The following is a 17,352-nucleotide window of genomic DNA, read 5'->3' as shown; positions in this document are numbered from 1 at the left end:
ATTTTCGCTTTATTTAAAAGTGAGAACAGGTAAACAGCATCTTTGTTTTTTGGCAGTGTATTTCCTGAAAGTGAGCTTAGTGGCCAAGGTGAATCCAAGTGACTGCTGGTGACTTGGCTTTACCCTGGACAAGTATCTGAGCAGAGGAGAGTCTGTGGATGCTCAATGACAAGTGTAAGTGGGAAGACTCTATGATACCACACATTGCAGATTACAAGTAGATAGAAGCAAAATTACATTTCTGACTTATTTGGCTTGATTTTTGGATAAAGATTTATTGCACTCTAAGGCCAGGTCACCAAGTCCAGAATTACATTGCTGCATGTCTTCAGTTCTTCATATTGCCAGATCGCATACCTTTCTGCTGCCATATTCAACTCTTCTCTGCTTACAAGACTGAACCAGTCCAGTGCCAGGGACCACCCCGCCTAGTGGATTCTGCCAAATCTGTTCTATCGTTTTAGGTCCCCAGGTCATCTTAGTAGATCATGACTTGCATTTCAGTGCCAAGTTCACTTTCATAACCAATACCAGCTTACAACTCTCATTAATGGCAGGTCTCCTGCCCATATATATATTCAATGTTTCTAGCCCTCTGAGGAAGGAAAATCTTAAACATCCACTGAGTGAAATATATCTTCTGTCCATTTGATATATAAATGAACAATTGAGCAAGTCTTCCCCCATAGATTGTACAGCTGAGTGGTTGAGAAGATGACAACACAACTCACGAGAACGTACAGAAGTGTCTGCAGTTTGCAGTTGGGATGCTTCAGGGTTGTACAGATCCACCCAATGCCAGAGTCTCCCATGGGATTTTCACAGATGTTCAGTTCCCTCAGTGATGGATGTGCGAGAAGAACAGAGAGCTCTTTGCAGCAATCAGGACATAAAGAGCAGCCCTCCAGCCTAAAATGAGGAGAGAAGATATTAGCAATCTCTTAACACTCTGAGAATATAGGGTCAGGACTGTTTCAGCAGTCAGAGACACTCTGATGATCAACAAAACAGAATTGACAAAACAGTGCATGAGAACTACTGCTGGTCATAAGAGCTGGAAACGGAGGAGTAAGTAACACTAATAGGAGACAGCACACGGAATGGCCCTTGCATGTTGAATCACTGCAGAGACGCTCGCTAAACACCACATGATAACATGCAGAAGTGCGCGATGAACACCATATGATTTCAGGCACAGGTGCATGGCAAACACAACATGATGTCAGGCAGAGGTGCCTCACCAACACAACATGATCACATGCAGAGGTACTTGACAAACACCGCATGAGCACATGCAGAAGTGACTGACTAACACCACAAGATCACATGCAAAGGTGCTTGACAAACACCATACGAGTACACGCATAGGTTATTGACAAACACCACAGGGTCACATGCAGAGGTTAATGACAAATACCATAGGAGCACACTCAAAGGTGTTTGACAAACACCACAGGATCACATGCTGAGGCGCTTGACAAACACCACAGGATCACATGCACAGGTGCTTGAAAAACACCAGATGACAACATGCAGAAGTGATTGACAAACACCACAGGATCACATGCTGAGGTGCTTGACAAACACCAAACTCAAACACTGACCCCCCTCAAGCCTAGAACCAGGGTGGACAAATCAATACGTTGATGGGCTTCCCCTCTAAGGTGATAGAACATTGACTCTGGCCTTCTTAAGAAGTGGATCTCTCTGAACTCAGTTGGATCTCTCTGTTACTACTCACCTGAGCCACTGGTCTGACCCATGGGGACGCCTCTCCTTATCTGTGCAGCCCCTAACCTTAACTTGCTCTCAGATGTATCCCAGTCAGCAGACAGTACCACCATGGCCAACAAAGTGTTGTAGCCCATTAGATCTGACATTCTTGGTGTGGGCCCCCCTAACATTCTGCACTCCAGCCTCCTGTTTGGCTGACATCATTTTCCTTGGCTTTATGACTCTGTTTGTGCTCCCTCCTTTAAACATGGTAAATTTGGCCTACACCTAATTGGCATGTTTAATTTACTTGTAAGTTCCTAGTAAAGTGGTACTAGAGGTACACAGGTCCTGTAAGTTTAGGGCTATTAGTGGGCCAGCAATACTTATTGTGCCATCCACTTGAGTAGCTCTTTAAACCTGTCTCAGACCTGTCATTGCAGAGTGTGTGTGCAGTTTTTAAACTGCCATTTCAACATAGCAAAATACACTTTTCGCCAGGTCCAAACCTTCATTATTAATACATATAAGTCACTAGGGTAGGTCCTGAACAGCCCAGAGTTCATGGTGCAGTGAATTTAAAAAGTTGGGCATGCACTTTTAAGTTTTACATGCCCTGCTAGTGGAATAACTCCTAAATTTGTTATTTACTACGTAAGGTCTACATCTCCTATAGGATAACATTGGGTTACCTCATTACATTTAATAAGTGATCATTTTCAATTGGAAGAAGGTGGGGATGTTGAGCTTGGTGCCTACAGGATTGTAATTAAAATTTGACACTGGTCTTTTGTGACCCCAGACAATATGAGGCCAGGGCAAGAAGGCAGGACATTCCAGACAGGGAGTGGAACACTTCTAAACCCTTTCCTGCTTCAAAGTGGGCACCAGGTACAAATATTGAACCATTACACCCGACTCTTCAGTACATATCTGGACCTGTGGGGAAACTCAGAAGGACCGTTGTGCTGCTCTGCAAGAAGGTCTGCTACTCGGCTGCCCTTCTACCTGCTATCTGAGTGAATGACTAGTCCTGCTTCTTGAACCGAGGACCACCAGAGTGACTCTAAGCCCTAGCTGGTTGGCATTCTGACCAGAGCCTCAGGGACAGAAGGCCCCAACCGCCTTAAACCCAGCACCTGGACTCTGTCTGCTATGAGTCCTATCTGCCCAAGTGATACCACTCCAATAATGGACCCTTGAAAGTGGGCCTGAATGTTCTCTGCCAGTCTAACTGTGGCTCCAGCAGGACTGATGCATCTCTGCATCACAGCCATTGTGCAACGCATTGCCGCTCCAGATTCTGCATTGGGATAACTGCATGGTTTGTCTCCAGCGCAGGACTTTAAATTGCCACCCTCAGCCCTCAAGCAACCACCGCTGCATGATGCGTACTCAACGCAGGCCTTCACATTGTGAGCCTCTCATTGATGGCACCCTTGACAATGATGCAGGACTTTGCATTGCAGCTTCACAGCTCCTAGGAATCACTACTGCACGACACACCATTGATGGAGGATTTTGCAGTGCTCCGCAACCATGATTTAAGGTCCATTGTGATCGGCCTGAACTTTTGACTTTATCCTGGTATGGTGCGACCAGAGATCCACAGTTGGTGCTTTGTCCTTTTCGGTACTATATTCACTACATTTTTTAAATGACATACGTTTGGTTCTATTGATTGGATTTGTTGTTGTTTTGTCCTTCAATTATTTATTACATTTTACTCTATTTTATGGTGTGGGATTTTCTTGAGTTGTGTTCTGACGTTATTACTGTTTGAAGTGCTGCATAAATTCTTTACACATTGCCTGTAAGCTAAGCCTGTCACCTTCTGTGCCAAGCTACCCGAGGGTTAAGCACAGGTAAAGATGGGGGTTGCTTGTCACCCTGCCAAGGTTTGAAGCTGCTGCTTGAGTGGTGTTTCACCCTTGAACCAGTAACCCAGTTTCTTACATTGCCCATTCCTCCCCAGGGATTAGACTTCTGTCCCTAACCTAAAAGGAAAGCAACCAACAGAGGCACGGACACCTATCACTGTCAAGAACCAGGCCCTGCGCCATCTACTGCCAGGTGGAAACTCCAAGCAGGTACCCTGGGCAGGCCTCACTTGCAGCCGTGGGGGTGGAAAGGAGTTTCCTAAGGGGTCCCTCACCTCTAAGGTTTCTCATAGTGGAGGGGTGATAGCCCCGTGTGTTAGGCACCTCACTTTCAATCTATCTCTCACCAGTCTAGGAGTGGTATCCGGAGACTGGCTTTTCAGCTCAGGTCTGTACCCTGAGGCTGGACAGGTGACAGAGGTAAGCCCTTCCTCCCTCAGTTTATGCCTCTGTATACTCCACTTGGGAGTGGTACACCCATAAAAAACTGAGCTTTCAGAGCACTCTGGGTGGCTTTCCCTCCAAGCTTTTCAGACAGTGGTGGCAATTAATTTCCCAGAATACAATCAAGGCGCATCTAGGGTCTAACTATGACCCACCTCTGGGTCACCCTCCCACACCACTCCAGGACACCATATGATCACAGGAAGAGGTGCTTTAGAAACATCACATAATCATATGAGGTGCTTGATAAGCACTATATGATTTCAGGCAGTATAGTTAAGAATAGTTAACCATGATACCCACCTGGGTGAGTGAGGGCTCTTGTCTTTGAACACTCAGATCCCCTGATTTCTTTCATCAGTTGCCCTGGCCTAGACTTTCTTTTCCTTTTCCGTTTCTCTCTTCTTAGGAACTGAATACCTATTGTTTTACATAGTATCTTATGGAGCGTGTATGTGGGACCTTTCGGCACTCCTTGTCCCTCTCTGTGGTTAGAAGGTAGCAGAGCAGCAGGACAAGCAGGCAGCACTCTTCCAGAGCAGCTGTCCAGCGGAGTAGCAGTGCTTCCAGCAGCACAGCAGTCCTTCCTGGCAGAGTATCCACAGGTCCATAAGTGTACTGAAGAGTTGGTAGCTGAGGTTCTCTTATAATATGCTGATATCCTTCTTCTGGAAGGGGAGAGAAGCTTCTAGACAGTGGCTTTGAAGTGAATGGAACTTTCCTAACTTCCCTGCCCTGGCTCCAAGCTGGATTCAGAAAGAATGTGAAAGTGTTAAGGCAGAGCACAGCCTTTTTATAATTGCAAGTGAGGCAGTATTCAGCTCTGCCCCACCATCTTGCCAGAAGATGGCCCATTCAAGCTACCTAACCCTTCTAATGAGTGACTGGGAGGCATGCAAAAAGTCCAACTATCAGTTACACCCAGTCATGCGGCCCAAGACAGGCTGGAAGCACAAAAGGGCTAACATCAGGAAAATGACAACTTTCTAAAAGTGGAATTCTCAAAATTGTAATTAAAAATACAACTTTACCATTATAGAGAATTTTTCATTACAATTTCACAGATACTAAACATGATCTGGCTATGTAGGAGGCTGGACTGGCTTGTAGTGAGTACCAAGGGGTACTTGCACCTTGCACCAGGCCCAGTTATCCCTTATTAGTGTATAGGGTGTCTAGCAGCTTAGGCTGATAGATAATGGTAGCTTAGCAGAGCAGCTTAGGCTGAACTAGGAGACGTGTGAAGCTACTACAGTACCACTTAGTGTCATATGCACAATATCATAAGAAAACACAATACACAGTTATACTAAAAATAAAGGTACTTTATTTTTATGACAATATGCCAAAGTATCTTAAAGTGTACCCTCAGTGAGAGGATAGGAAATATACACAAGATATATATACACAATAGCAAAAATATGCAGTATAGTCTTAGAAAACAGTGCAAACAATGTATAGTTACAATAGGATGCAATGGGGAAACATAGGGATAGGGGCAACACAAACCATATACTCCAAAAGTGGAATGCGAACCACGAATGGACCCCAAACCTATGTGACCTTGTAGAGGGTCGCTGGGACTATTAGAAAATAGTGAGAGTTAGAAAAATAACCCTCCCCAAGACCCTGAAAAGTGAGTGCAAAGTGCACTAAAGTTCCCCTAAGGACAAAGAAGTCGTGTTAGAGGAATAATGCAGGAAAGACACAAACCAACAATGCAACAACTGTGGATTTCCAATCTAGGGTACCTGTGGAACAAGGGGACCAAGTCCAAAAGTCACAAGCAAGTCGGAGATGGGCAGATGCCCAGGAAATGCCAGCTGCGGTGCAAAGAAGCTTCTACTGGACAGAAGAAGCTGCGGTTTCTGCAGGAACGCAAAGGGCTAGAGACTTCCCCTTTAGAGGACGGAACCCTCTCGCCTTGTAGAGTCGTGCAGAAGTGTTTTCCCGCCAAAAGAACGCCAACAAGCCTTGCTAGCTGCAAATCGTGCGGTTAGCGTTTTTGGATGCTGCTGTGGCCCAGGAGGGATCAGGAGGTCGCAAATTGGACCAGGAGGTAGAGGAGACGTCGAGCAAGACAAGGAGCCCTCTTAGCAGCAGGTAGCACCCGGAGAAGTGCCAAAAACAGGCACTACGAGGATGCATGAAATGGTGCTCACCCGAAGTCGCACAAAGGAGTCCCACGTCGCCGGAGAACAACTTAGGAGGTCGTGCAATGCAGGTTAGAGTGCCGTGGACCCGGGTTGGACTGTGCACAAAGGATTTCCGCCGGAAGGGCACGGAGGCCGGAGTAGCTGCAAAAGTCGCGGTTCCCAGCAATGCAGTCTAGCGAGGTGAGGCAAGGACTTACCTCCACCAAACTTGGACTGAAGAGTCACTGGACTGTGGGGGCCACTTGGACAGAGTTGCTGGATTCGAGGGACCTCACTCGTCGTGCTGAGAGGAGACCCAAGGGACCGGTAATGCAGCTTTTTGGTGCCTGCGGTTGCAGGGGGAAGATTCCGTCGACCCACGGGTGAAACCCCGAAACCGGTCCTAGGATGCTTGTTTCCGGTCCAGTGAGGACGTGGCTTGGCAGTTCGGGCTGGACTGTTCCCATGAGGAACAGGTTCAAGACTGATTTGCATATGGCTGGGTCCAAACTGGGGTGGCATGGTGAGCAAAAGAACGATGGATTAAACCCAGATCTGTGACTGGGGGTGAGTGTTTGACAATGTTCAGCAATCCGTCCATCACTTCTTGTTGTTTTTGCTTAGAGACCCTAAATAGCCAGAAAAGAGGGTTTGGCTACTTATGAGAGAGGATAGGCTAGCAACACCTGAAGGAGCCTATCACAAGGAGTCTCTGACGTCACCTGGTGGCACTGGCCACTCAGAGCAGTCCAGTGTGCCAGCAGCACCTCTGTTTCCAAGATGGCAGAGGTCTGGAGCACACTGGAGGAGCTCTGGGCACCTCCCAGGGGAGGTGCAGGTCAGGGGAGTGGTCACTCCCCTTTCTTTTGTCCAGTTTCGCGCCAGAGCAGGGCTAAGGGGTCCCCTGAACCGGTGTAGACTGGCTTATGCAGAATTGGGCACATCTGTGCCCAAGAAAGCATTTCCAGAGGCTGGGGGAGGCTACTCCTCCCCTGCCTTCACACCATTTTCCAAAGGGAGAGGGTGTTACACCCTCTCTCAGAGGAAGTTCTTTGTTCTGCCATCCTGGGCCAGGCCTGGCTGGACCCCAGGAGGGCAGATGCCTGTCTGAGGGGTTGGCAGCAGCAGCAGCTGCAGTGAAACCCCAGGAAGGGCAGTTTGGCAGTACCAGGGTCTGTGCTACAGACCACTGGGATCATGGGATTGTGCCAACTATGCCAGGATGGCATAGAGGGGGCAATTCCATGATCATAGACATGTTACATGGCCATATTCGGAGTTACCATAGTGAAGCTACAAATAGGTAGTGACCTATATGTAGTGCACGCGTGTAATGGTGTCCCCGCACTCACAAAGTTCAGGGAATTGGCTCTGAACAATGTGGGGGCACCTTGGCTAGTGCCAGGGTGCCCTCACACTAAGTAACTTTGCACCTAACCTTTACCAGGTAAAGGTTAGACATATAGGTGACTTATAAGTTACTTAAGTGCAGTGTAAAATGGCTGTGAAATAACGTGGACGTTATTTCACTCAGGCTGCAGTGGCAGGCCTGTGTAAGAATTGTCAGAGCTCCCTATGGGTGGCAAAAGAAATGCTGCAGCCCATAGGGATCTCCTGGAACCCCAATACCCTGGGTACCTCAGTACCATATACTAGGGAATTATAAGGGTGTTCCAGTAAGCCAATGTAAATTGGTAAAATTAGTCACTAGCCTGTTAGTGACAATTTGGAAAGAAATGAGAGAGCATAACCACTGAGGTTCTGATTAGCAGAGCCTCAGTGAGACAGTTAGTCACTACACAGGTAACACATTCAGGCACACTTATGAGCACTGGGGCCCTGGGTTACCAGGGTCCCAGTGACACATACAACTAAAACAACATATATACAGTGAAAAATGGGGGTAACATGCCAGGCAAGATGGTACTTTCCTACACAACCCCACCCCAAACGAAGGACAATAAGACTAGCCATGACCTGATGAGTCTTCATTGTCTAAGTGGAAATATCTGGAGAGTACATCTGCATTGGAGTGGCTACTCCCAGGTCTATGTTCCACTGTATAGTCCATTCCCTGTAGGGATATGGACCACCTCAACAATTTAGGATTTTCACCTTTCATTTGTTTTAGCCAAAGTAGGGGTTTGTGGTCTGTCTGAACAATGAAGTGAGTGCCAAACAGGTATGGCCTCAACTTCTTCAGAGCCCAGACCACAGCAAAGGCCTCCCTCTCTATGGCAGACCAACGCTTTTCTCTAGGGGTCAACCTCCTACTAATAAAAGCAACAGGTTGATCCTGGCCCTCAGAATTAAGTTGTGATAGGACTGCCCCTACTCCTAATTCAGATGCATCAGTTTGGACATAGAATTTTTTAGAGTAACAAGGGCTTTTCAGGACAGGTGCAGAGCACATGGCCTGCTTCAGCTCCTCAAAAGCTTTCTGACAGTTTGCTGTCCATAATACCTTTTTAGGCATTTTCTTGGATGTGAGGTCATTAAGAGGGGCTGCAATGGAGCCATAGTTCTTAATGAACCTCCTGTAATACCCAGTGAGGCCTAGGAAGGCTCTCACCTGAGTCTGAGTGGTAGGGGGAACCCAATCAATAATTGTTTGGATTTTCCCCTGAAGTGGTGCAATCTGTTCCCCACCAACAAGGTGTCCCAGATAAACCACCTTCCCCTGCCCTATCTGGCACTTTGAAGCCTTGATAGTGAGGCCTGCCTTCTGCAGGGCCTCCAAAACTTTCCATAGGTGGACCAGGTGATCATCCCAGCTGGAGCTAAAGACAGCTATATCGTCCAAATATGCTGCACTGAAAGCTTCCAGCCCTTGCAGGACTGTGTTCACCAACCTCTGAAAAGTGGCAGGTGCATTTTTCAAACCAAAAGGCATTACAGTAAACTGGTAATGGCCTCCAATGGTAGAAAATGCAGTCTTAGGTTTAGCATCTTCTGACAATTTGATCTGCCAATACCCTGCAGTCAAATCAAAAGTGCTTAGATACTTGGCAGATGCCAGTGTATCTATGAGCTCATCTGCCCTGGGTATAGGGTGAGCATCAGTTTTGGTTACCAAGTTGAGACCTCTATAGTCTACACAAAACCGCATTTCCTTCTTTCCATCTTTGGAATGGGGTTTTGGTACAAGTACCACAGGAGAAGCCCATGGACTTTCAGAGTGCTCAACCACTCCTAGTTCTAACATTTTCTGGACCTCTTGCTTTATGCAGTCCCTGACATGGTCAGGCTGCCTATAGATCTTACTTTTGACAGGTAAACTGTCTCCAGTATCTATAGTGTGCTCACACCAAGAAGTGGTACCTGGCACAGTAGAGAAGAGTTCAGAGAATTGATCTAGGAGATTTATGCAATGGTCTTTCTGCTCAGCAGTAAGACAATCAGCCAAAACTACACCTTCCACAAGAGCATCTTGTTCTGTGGAAGAGAAGAGATCAGGTAGAGGATCACTGTCTTCTTCCTGTCCCTCATCAGTTGCCATGAGCAGGGTGAGATCAGCCCTGTCATAGTAGGGTTTCAGGCGGATGACATGGAGCACCCTAAGGGGACTCCTGGCAGTGCCTAAGTCAACTAAATAGGTGACTTCTCCCTTCTTTTCAACAATTGTGTGGGGTCCACTCCATTTATCTTGGAGTGCTCTTGGGGCCACAGGCTCCAAGACCCACACTTTCTGCCCTGGTTGGTACTGAACCAAAACAGCCTTCTGATCATGCCATTGCTTCTGGAGCTCTTGGCTGACCTGAAGGTTTTTTCTGGCCTTTTTCATGTACTCAGCCATCCTTGATCTGAGGCCAAGTACATAATCCACAATATCCTGCTTAGGAGCTTTTAAAGGTTGTTCCCAACCCTCCTTTACAAGTGTGAGTGGACCCCTAACAGGGTGTCCAAAAAGAAGTTCAAAGGGGCTGAAGCCCACTCCTTTCTGGGGTACCTCCCTGTAGGCAAAAAGGAGGCATGGTAGAAGGATATCCCATCTCCTGCGGAGTTTTTCAGGGAGACCCATAATCATGCCTTTGAGAGTTTTATTAAATCTCTCCACCAGTCCATTTGTTTGTGGATGATAGGGTGTTGTGAACTTGTAAGTTACACCACACTCCTTCCACATGGCCTTTAAGTATGCAGACATGAAATTGCTTCCCCTGTCTGATACTACTTCCTTTGGGAAGCCCACCCTAGAAAATATTCCCGGGAGGGCCTTAGCCACTGCAGGTGCTGTAGTGGTCCTTAAAGGAATTGCTTCAGGGTATCTTGTGGCATGGTCCACTACCACCAAGATAAACCTATTGCCTGAAGCAGTAGGAGGGTCAAGGGGGGCAACTATGTTAACCCCTACCCTTTCAAAGGGAACCCCAACCACAGGCAGTGGAATAAGGGGTGCCTTTGGGGTGCCACCTGTTTTGCCACTGGCTTGACTGGTTTCACAGGACTTACAAAAATCTTTTGTGTCCTCAGACATCCTAGGCCAATGAAACAATGGAACCAGTCTGTCCCAAGTTTTCATTTGACCCAGGTGCCCAGCTAGGGGAATGTCGTTGGCAAGAGTTAGGAGGAACTTTCTGTACTCCTGAGGAATCACTAGTCTCCTGGCAGCTCCAGGTTTAGGATCCCTGTGCTCAGTGTACAAGAGGTTGTCCTCCCAGTAAACTCTGTGAGAGTCACTGACATCCCCATTAGCCTGTTTGACAGCTTGCTGTCTTAGACCCTCTAATGTGGGACAGGTTTGCTGTGCCACACTCAGCTCCTCCCTGGCAGGCCCCCCTTCACCCAAAAGCTCAGCAGTGTCTGCTTCCAGCTCCTCTGGTGTAGGTTCTGCACAGGGAGGGAATTCTTCTTCCTCAGAAGTTGAATCCACTGTAGAGGGAGGGATAGTAGGAAGTGGTTTGCTTCTACTAGCCCTAGCTTTAGGGAGCACTTGGTCCATTGTTCCAGGATCCAAGCTTCCCTGTCCTTTTTGCTTTTTGGCCTGAGCCCTTGTCAAAGCAAAAATATGCCCTGGGATGCCCAGCATTGCTGCATGGGCCTCCAACTCCACATCTGACCAAGCTGATGTCTCCAAATCATTTCCTAGTAGACAGTCTACAGGTAAATCTGTGGCTACCACAACTTTCTTTGGACCAGTAACCCCCCCCAGTTGAGATTAACAACAGCCATGGGGTGGCTAAATGTGTTGTTGTGAGCATCGGTTACTTGGTACTGGTGACCAAGTAGGTGTTGTTCAGGGTGGACCAGTTTCTCTATGACCATAGTCACACTGGCTCCAGTGTCCCTGTAGGCCTGAACCTCAACACCATTTATTAGGGGTAGCTGCTTGTACTTATCCATATTAAGGGGACAAGCAACTAAGCTGGCTAAATCAATAGCCCCCTCAGAGACTAACACAGCCTCTGTGGCCTCCCTAACAAGGCCAACCCCAACTAAGTTACCAATAGTGAGCCCAGCTACTCCCTTGGATTGGCAATTAGTAGGCTTGCTCCCACCACCACTGCTATTAGTAGGGACACTAGGGGTAGCAGTAGGGGTTGTAGTGGTAGGAGGCTTGGTGCTTTTCTTTGGACAACTGGGATCTGTTGTCCAACGGCCTTTTACTTTACATAAATAGCACCATGGTTTCTTTTCTTTGTTTTGATTAAAGGAGGATTTGGGCCCACCACCCCCACCAGAGTGTTTTTGTGGGCCTGATGAAGACTCATTTTTAGATTTGTCCCCACCCTTGTCAGAAGACTTACCATCCTTCTTTTTGTTGCCATCTTTGTCACCCCCTGTATGAACTTTTCTGTTCACCCTTGTTCTGACCCATTTGTCTGCCTTCTTTCCCAATTCTTGGGGAGAGGTCAGATCAGAGTCCACCAAGTACTGGTGCAACAAATCAGACACACAATTATTAAGAATATGCTCTCTGAGGATCAAGTTATACAGGCTGTCATAATCAGTAACTTTACTGCCATGTAACCACCCCTCCAAGGCCTTCACTGAATGGTCAATGAAATCAACCCAGTCTTGTGAAGACTCCTTTTTGGTCTCTCTGAACTTTATCCTGTACTGTTCAGTGGTTAAGCCATAACCATCCAGGAGTGCATTCTTAAGAACTTTGTAATCATTAGCTTCATTTTCTTTTACAGTAAGGAGCCTATCCCTACCTTTTCCACTAAATGATAGCCATAGGATAGCAGCCCACTGCCTTTGAGGGACATCCTGTACAGCACAGGCCCTCTCAACTGCAGCAAACCACTTGTTAATGTCATCCCCCTCCTTATAAGGGGGAACTATCTTATGCAGATTCCTGGAATCATGCTCTTTTGCAGGATGACTATGGGGAATACTGCTGCTGCCACCATGGGTTTCTAAACCCAGTTTCTGTCTCTCCTTCTCTACTTCTAAAGTCTGTCTATCCAAATCCAGCTGTTGCTTCTTGAGCTTCAGTCTGGTTTGTTCCACTCTCAATCTATTGAGCTCCCTTTCTAACAATCTGTCATCAGGGTGGGTGGGAGGGACATGCCTTGAAACAGAAGTATGGTGAGAATGGACAGAAGGAGACCTGTCCCTTACAGAGGGCACCCTAACAGCTTGGCTCACAGAAACATCAGTACCACTGTGGTGAGAATAAATGCTTTTGCTATGATGTGAGACAACACTATTTGTATGGTGTGACCCAACCTCATTACCAACTATGCTAGACTGTCTAGTAATGGGCAGGGTAGGAAGTTTCTTTCCTGAATCTTTTCCTGGGGGAGTCCCTGGATCAGATTGGGAACCATTAGCTACTTTTTCAACAGATGGGGCACTTCTTGCCTTATCTTGTTCTCTAAGCATGTTAAGTAACAATTCCAAGGAAGGATTCTTCCCTACACTCAAACCTCTCTCTATGCAGAGACTCCTTGCTCCTTTCCAGCTAAGGTGATCATATGCAAGTTTGGACAGATCAATATTTTGGCCTGTGCCAGACATTTTTAGAGAGAGATAAAGTGATAGCAAAAGATAAAAAGTTTGTCAGAGCTTTTAGAAAGACAGAGAAAAAAACTTTTTAAACTTTTTAGAACTTTTTAGAAAGTTTAGAAGTACTTTTCAGCACTTAGAAAAGAGTGAAAAGAGGAAATGCAAAACTTTTTGGCTATGTGTATATACACTGACCTTGTTTTGTATATTTTTCTCTCATGAAAAGTACAATGACAAGAGTGGTAAGTAGTCTCAAAGCACTTATCCCACCACTGCACAACCAATGTAAGAGGCTGGACTGGCTTGTAGTGAGTACCAAGGGGTACTTGCACCTTGCACCAGGCCCAGTTATCCCTTATTAGTGTATAGGGTGTCTAGCAGCTTAGGCTGATAGATAATGGTAGCTTAGCAGAGCAGCTTAGGCTGAACTAGGAGACGTGAGAAGCTACTACAGTACCACTTAGTGTCATATGCACAATATCATAAGAAAACACAATACACAGTTATACTAAAGATAAAGGTACTTTATTTTTATGACAATATGCCAAAGTATCTTAGAGTGTACCCTCAGTGAGAGGATAGGAAATATACACAAGATATATATACACAATAGCAAAAATATGCAGTATAGTCTTAGCAAACAGTGCAAACAATGTATAGTTACAATAGGATGCAATGGGGAAACATAGGGATAGGGGCAACACAAACCATATACTCCAAAAGTGGAATGCGAACCACGAATGGACCCCAAACCTATGTGACCTTGTAGAGGGTCGCTGGGACTATTAGAAAATAGTGAGAGTTAGAAAAATAACCCTCCCCAAGACCCTGAAAAGTGAGTGCAAAGTGCACTAAAGTTCCCCTAAGGACAAAGAAGTTGTGTTAGAGGAATAATGCAGGAAAGACACAAACCAACAATGCAACAACTGTGGATTTCCAATCTAGGGTACCTGTGGAACAAGGGGACCAAGTCCAAAAGTCACAAGCAAGTCGGAGATGGGCAGATGCCCAGGAAATGCCAGCTGCGGGTGCAAAGAAGCTTCTACTGGACAGAAGAAGCTGCGGTTTCTGCAGGAACGCAAAGGGCTAGAGACTTCTCCTTTGGAGGACGGATCCCTCTCGCCTTGTAGAGTCGTGCAGAAGTGTTTTTCCGCCAAAAGAACGCCAACAAGCCTTGCTAGCTGCAAATTGTGCGGTTAGCGTTTTTGGATGCTGCTGTGGCCCAGGAGGGACCAGGAGGTCGCAAATTGGACCAGGAGGTAGAGGGGACGTCGAGCAAGACTTAGAGCCCTCTTAGCAGCAGGTAGCACCCGGAGAAGTGCCAGAAACAGGCACTACGAGGATGTGTGAAACGGTGCTCACCCGAAGTCGCACAAAGGAGTCCCACGTCGCCGGAGAACAACTTAGGAGGTCGTGCAATGCAGGTTAGAGTGCCGTGGACCCAGGCTGGACTGTGCACAAAGGATTTCCGCCGGAAGTGCACGGAGGCTGGAGTAGCTGCAAAAGTCACAGTTCCCAGCAATGCAGTCTAGCGAGGTAAGGCAAGGACTTACCTCCACCAAACTTGGACTGAAGAGTCACTGGACTGTGGGGGCCACTTGGACAGAGTTGCTGGATTCGAGGGACGTCCCTCGTCGTGCTGAGAGGAGACCCAAGGGATCGGTAATGCAGCTTTTTGGTGCCTGCGGTTGCAGGGGGAAGATTCCGTCGACCCACGGGAGATTTCTTTGGAGCTTCTGGTGCAGAGAGGAGGCAGACTACCCCCACAGCATGCACAAGCAGGAAAACAGTCGAGAAGGCGGCAGGATCAGCGTTACAGAGTTGCAGTAGTCGTCTTAGCTACTTTGTTGCAGTTTTGCAGGCTTCCAGCGCGGTCAGCAGTCGATTCCTTATCAGAAGGTCAAGAGAGAGATGCAGAGGAACTCGGATGAGCTCTTGCATTCGTTATCTAAAGTTTCCCCAGAGACAGAGACCCTAAATAGCCAGAAAAGAGGGTTTGGCTACCTAGGAGAGAGGATAGGCTAGCAACACCTGAAGGAGCCTATCACAAGGAGTCTCTGACGTCACCTGGTGGCACTGGCCACTCAGAGCAGTCCAGTGTGCCAGCAGCACCTCTGTTTCCAAGATGGCAGAGGTCTGGAGCACACTGGAGGAGCTCTGGACACCTCCCAGGGGAGGTGCATGTCAGGGGAGTGGTCACTCCCCTTTCCTTTGTCCAGTTTCACGCCAGAGCAGGGCTAAGGGGTCCCCTGAACCGGTGTAGACTGGCTTATGCAGAATTGGGCACCTCTGTGCCCAACAAAGCATTTCCAGAGGCTGGGGGAGGCTACTCCTCCCCTGCCTTCACACCATTTTCCAAAGGGAGAGGGTGTCACACCCTCTCTCAGAGGAAGTTCTTTGTTCTGCCATCCTGGGCCAGGCCTGGCTGGACCCCAGGAGGGCAGATGCCTGTCTGAGGGGTTGGCAGCAGCAGCAGCTGCAGTGAAACCCCAGGAAGGGCAGTTTGGCAGTACCAGGGTCTGTGCTACAGACCACTGGGATCATGGGATTGTGCCAACTATGCCAGGATGGCATAGAGGGGGCAATTCCATGATCATAGACATGTTACATGGCCATATTCGGAGTTAGCATTGTGAAGCTACATATAGGTAGTGACCTATATGTAGTGCACGCGTGTAATGGTGTCCCCGCACTCAAAAAGTTCAGGGAATTGGCTCTGAACAATGTGGGGGCACCTTGGCTAGTGCCAGGGTGCCCTCACACTAAGTAACTTTGCACCTAACCTTTACCAGGTAAAGGTTAGACATATAGGTGACTTATAAGTTACTTAAGTGCAGTGTAAAATGGCTGTGAAATAACGTGGACGTTATTTCACTCAGGCTGCAGTGGCAGGCCTGTGTAAGAATTGTCAGAGCTCCCTATGGGTGGCAAAAGAAATGCTGCAGCCCATAGGGATCTCCTGGAACCCCAATACCCTGGGTACCTCAGTACCATATACTAGGGAATTATAAGGGTGTTCCAGTAAGCCAATGTAAATTGGTAAAAATGGTCACTAGCCTGTTAGTGACAATTTGGAAAGAAATGAGAGAGCATAACCACTGAGGTTCTGATTAGCAGAGCCTCAGTGAGACAGTTAGTCACTACACAGGTAACACATTCAGGCACACTTATGAGCACTGGGGCCCTGGGTTACCAGGGTCCCAGTGACACATACAACTAAAACAACATATATACAGTGAAAAATGGGGGTAACATGCCAGGCAAGATGGTACTTTCCTACACAACCCCCCCCCCAAACGAAGGACAATAAGACTAGCCATGACCTGATGAGTCTTCATTGTCTAAGTGGAAATATATGGAGAGTCCATCTGCATTGGAGTGGCTACTCCCAGGTCTATGTTCCACTGTATAGTCCATTCCCTGTAGGGATATGGACCACCTCCACAATTTAGGATTTTCACCTTTCATTTGTTTTAGCCAAAGTAGAGGTTTGTGGTCTGTCTGAACAATGAAGTGAGTGCCAAACAGGTATGGCCTCAACTTCTTCAGTGCCCAGACCACAGCAAAGGCCTCCCTCTCAATGGCAGACCAACGCTTTTCTCTAGGGGTCAACCTCCTACTAATAAAAGCAACAGGTTGATCCTGGCCCTCAGAATTAAGTTGTGATAGGACTGCCCCTACTCCTAATTCAGATGCATCAGTTTGGACATAGAATTTTTTAGAGTAACAAGGGCTTTTCAGGACAGGTGCAGAGCACATGGCCTGCTTCAGCTCCTCAAAAGCTTTCTGACAGTTTGCTGTCCATAATACCTTTTTAGGCATTTTCTTGGATGTGAGGTCATTAAGAGGGGCTGCAATGGAGCCATAGTTCTTAATGAACCTCCTGTAATACCCAGTGAGGCCTAGGAAGGCTCTCACCTGAGTCTGAGTGGTAGGGGGGACCCAATCAATAATTGTTTGGATTTTCTCCTGAAGTGGTGCAATCTGTTCCCCACCAACAAGGTGTCCCAGATAAACCACCTTACCCTGCCCTATCTGGCACTTTGAAGCCTTGATAGTGAGGCCTGCCTTTTGCAGGGCCTCCAAAACTTTCCATAGGTGGACCAGGTGATCATCCCAGCTGGAGCTAAAGACAGCTATATCGTCCAAATATGCTGCACTGAAAGCTTCCAGCCCTTGCAGGACTGTGTTCACCAACCTCTGAAAAGTGGCAGGTGCATTTTTCAAAC

At 47.3% G+C, this 17,352-nt stretch overlaps 1 protein-coding gene across 3 annotated transcripts in view; it reads right to left on the bottom strand.

The window, feature by feature from the left end:
• The window catches only part of LOC138295305 (NACHT, LRR and PYD domains-containing protein 12-like), a 543,642-nt gene that overhangs the window by 145,231 nt on the left and 381,059 nt on the right, over window positions 1-17,352 (bottom strand). For all 3 annotated transcript variants that reach the window (XM_069233518.1, XM_069233519.1, XM_069233520.1), the window contains one exon: window positions 742-909. In XM_069233518.1, coding sequence (XP_069089619.1) covers window positions 742-909 — 168 coding nt within the window. The remainder of the gene's footprint in view (window positions 1-741; window positions 910-17,352) is intronic.

This window comes from Pleurodeles waltl, chromosome 5 (assembly GCF_031143425.1).
Source record: "Pleurodeles waltl isolate 20211129_DDA chromosome 5, aPleWal1.hap1.20221129, whole genome shotgun sequence".
NCBI classification, from domain to species: Eukaryota; Metazoa; Chordata; class Amphibia; order Caudata; family Salamandridae; genus Pleurodeles; species Pleurodeles waltl.
The sequence above is the reverse complement of the archived record's forward strand: the minus strand, read 5'-3'. Positions and strand labels throughout refer to the sequence as shown.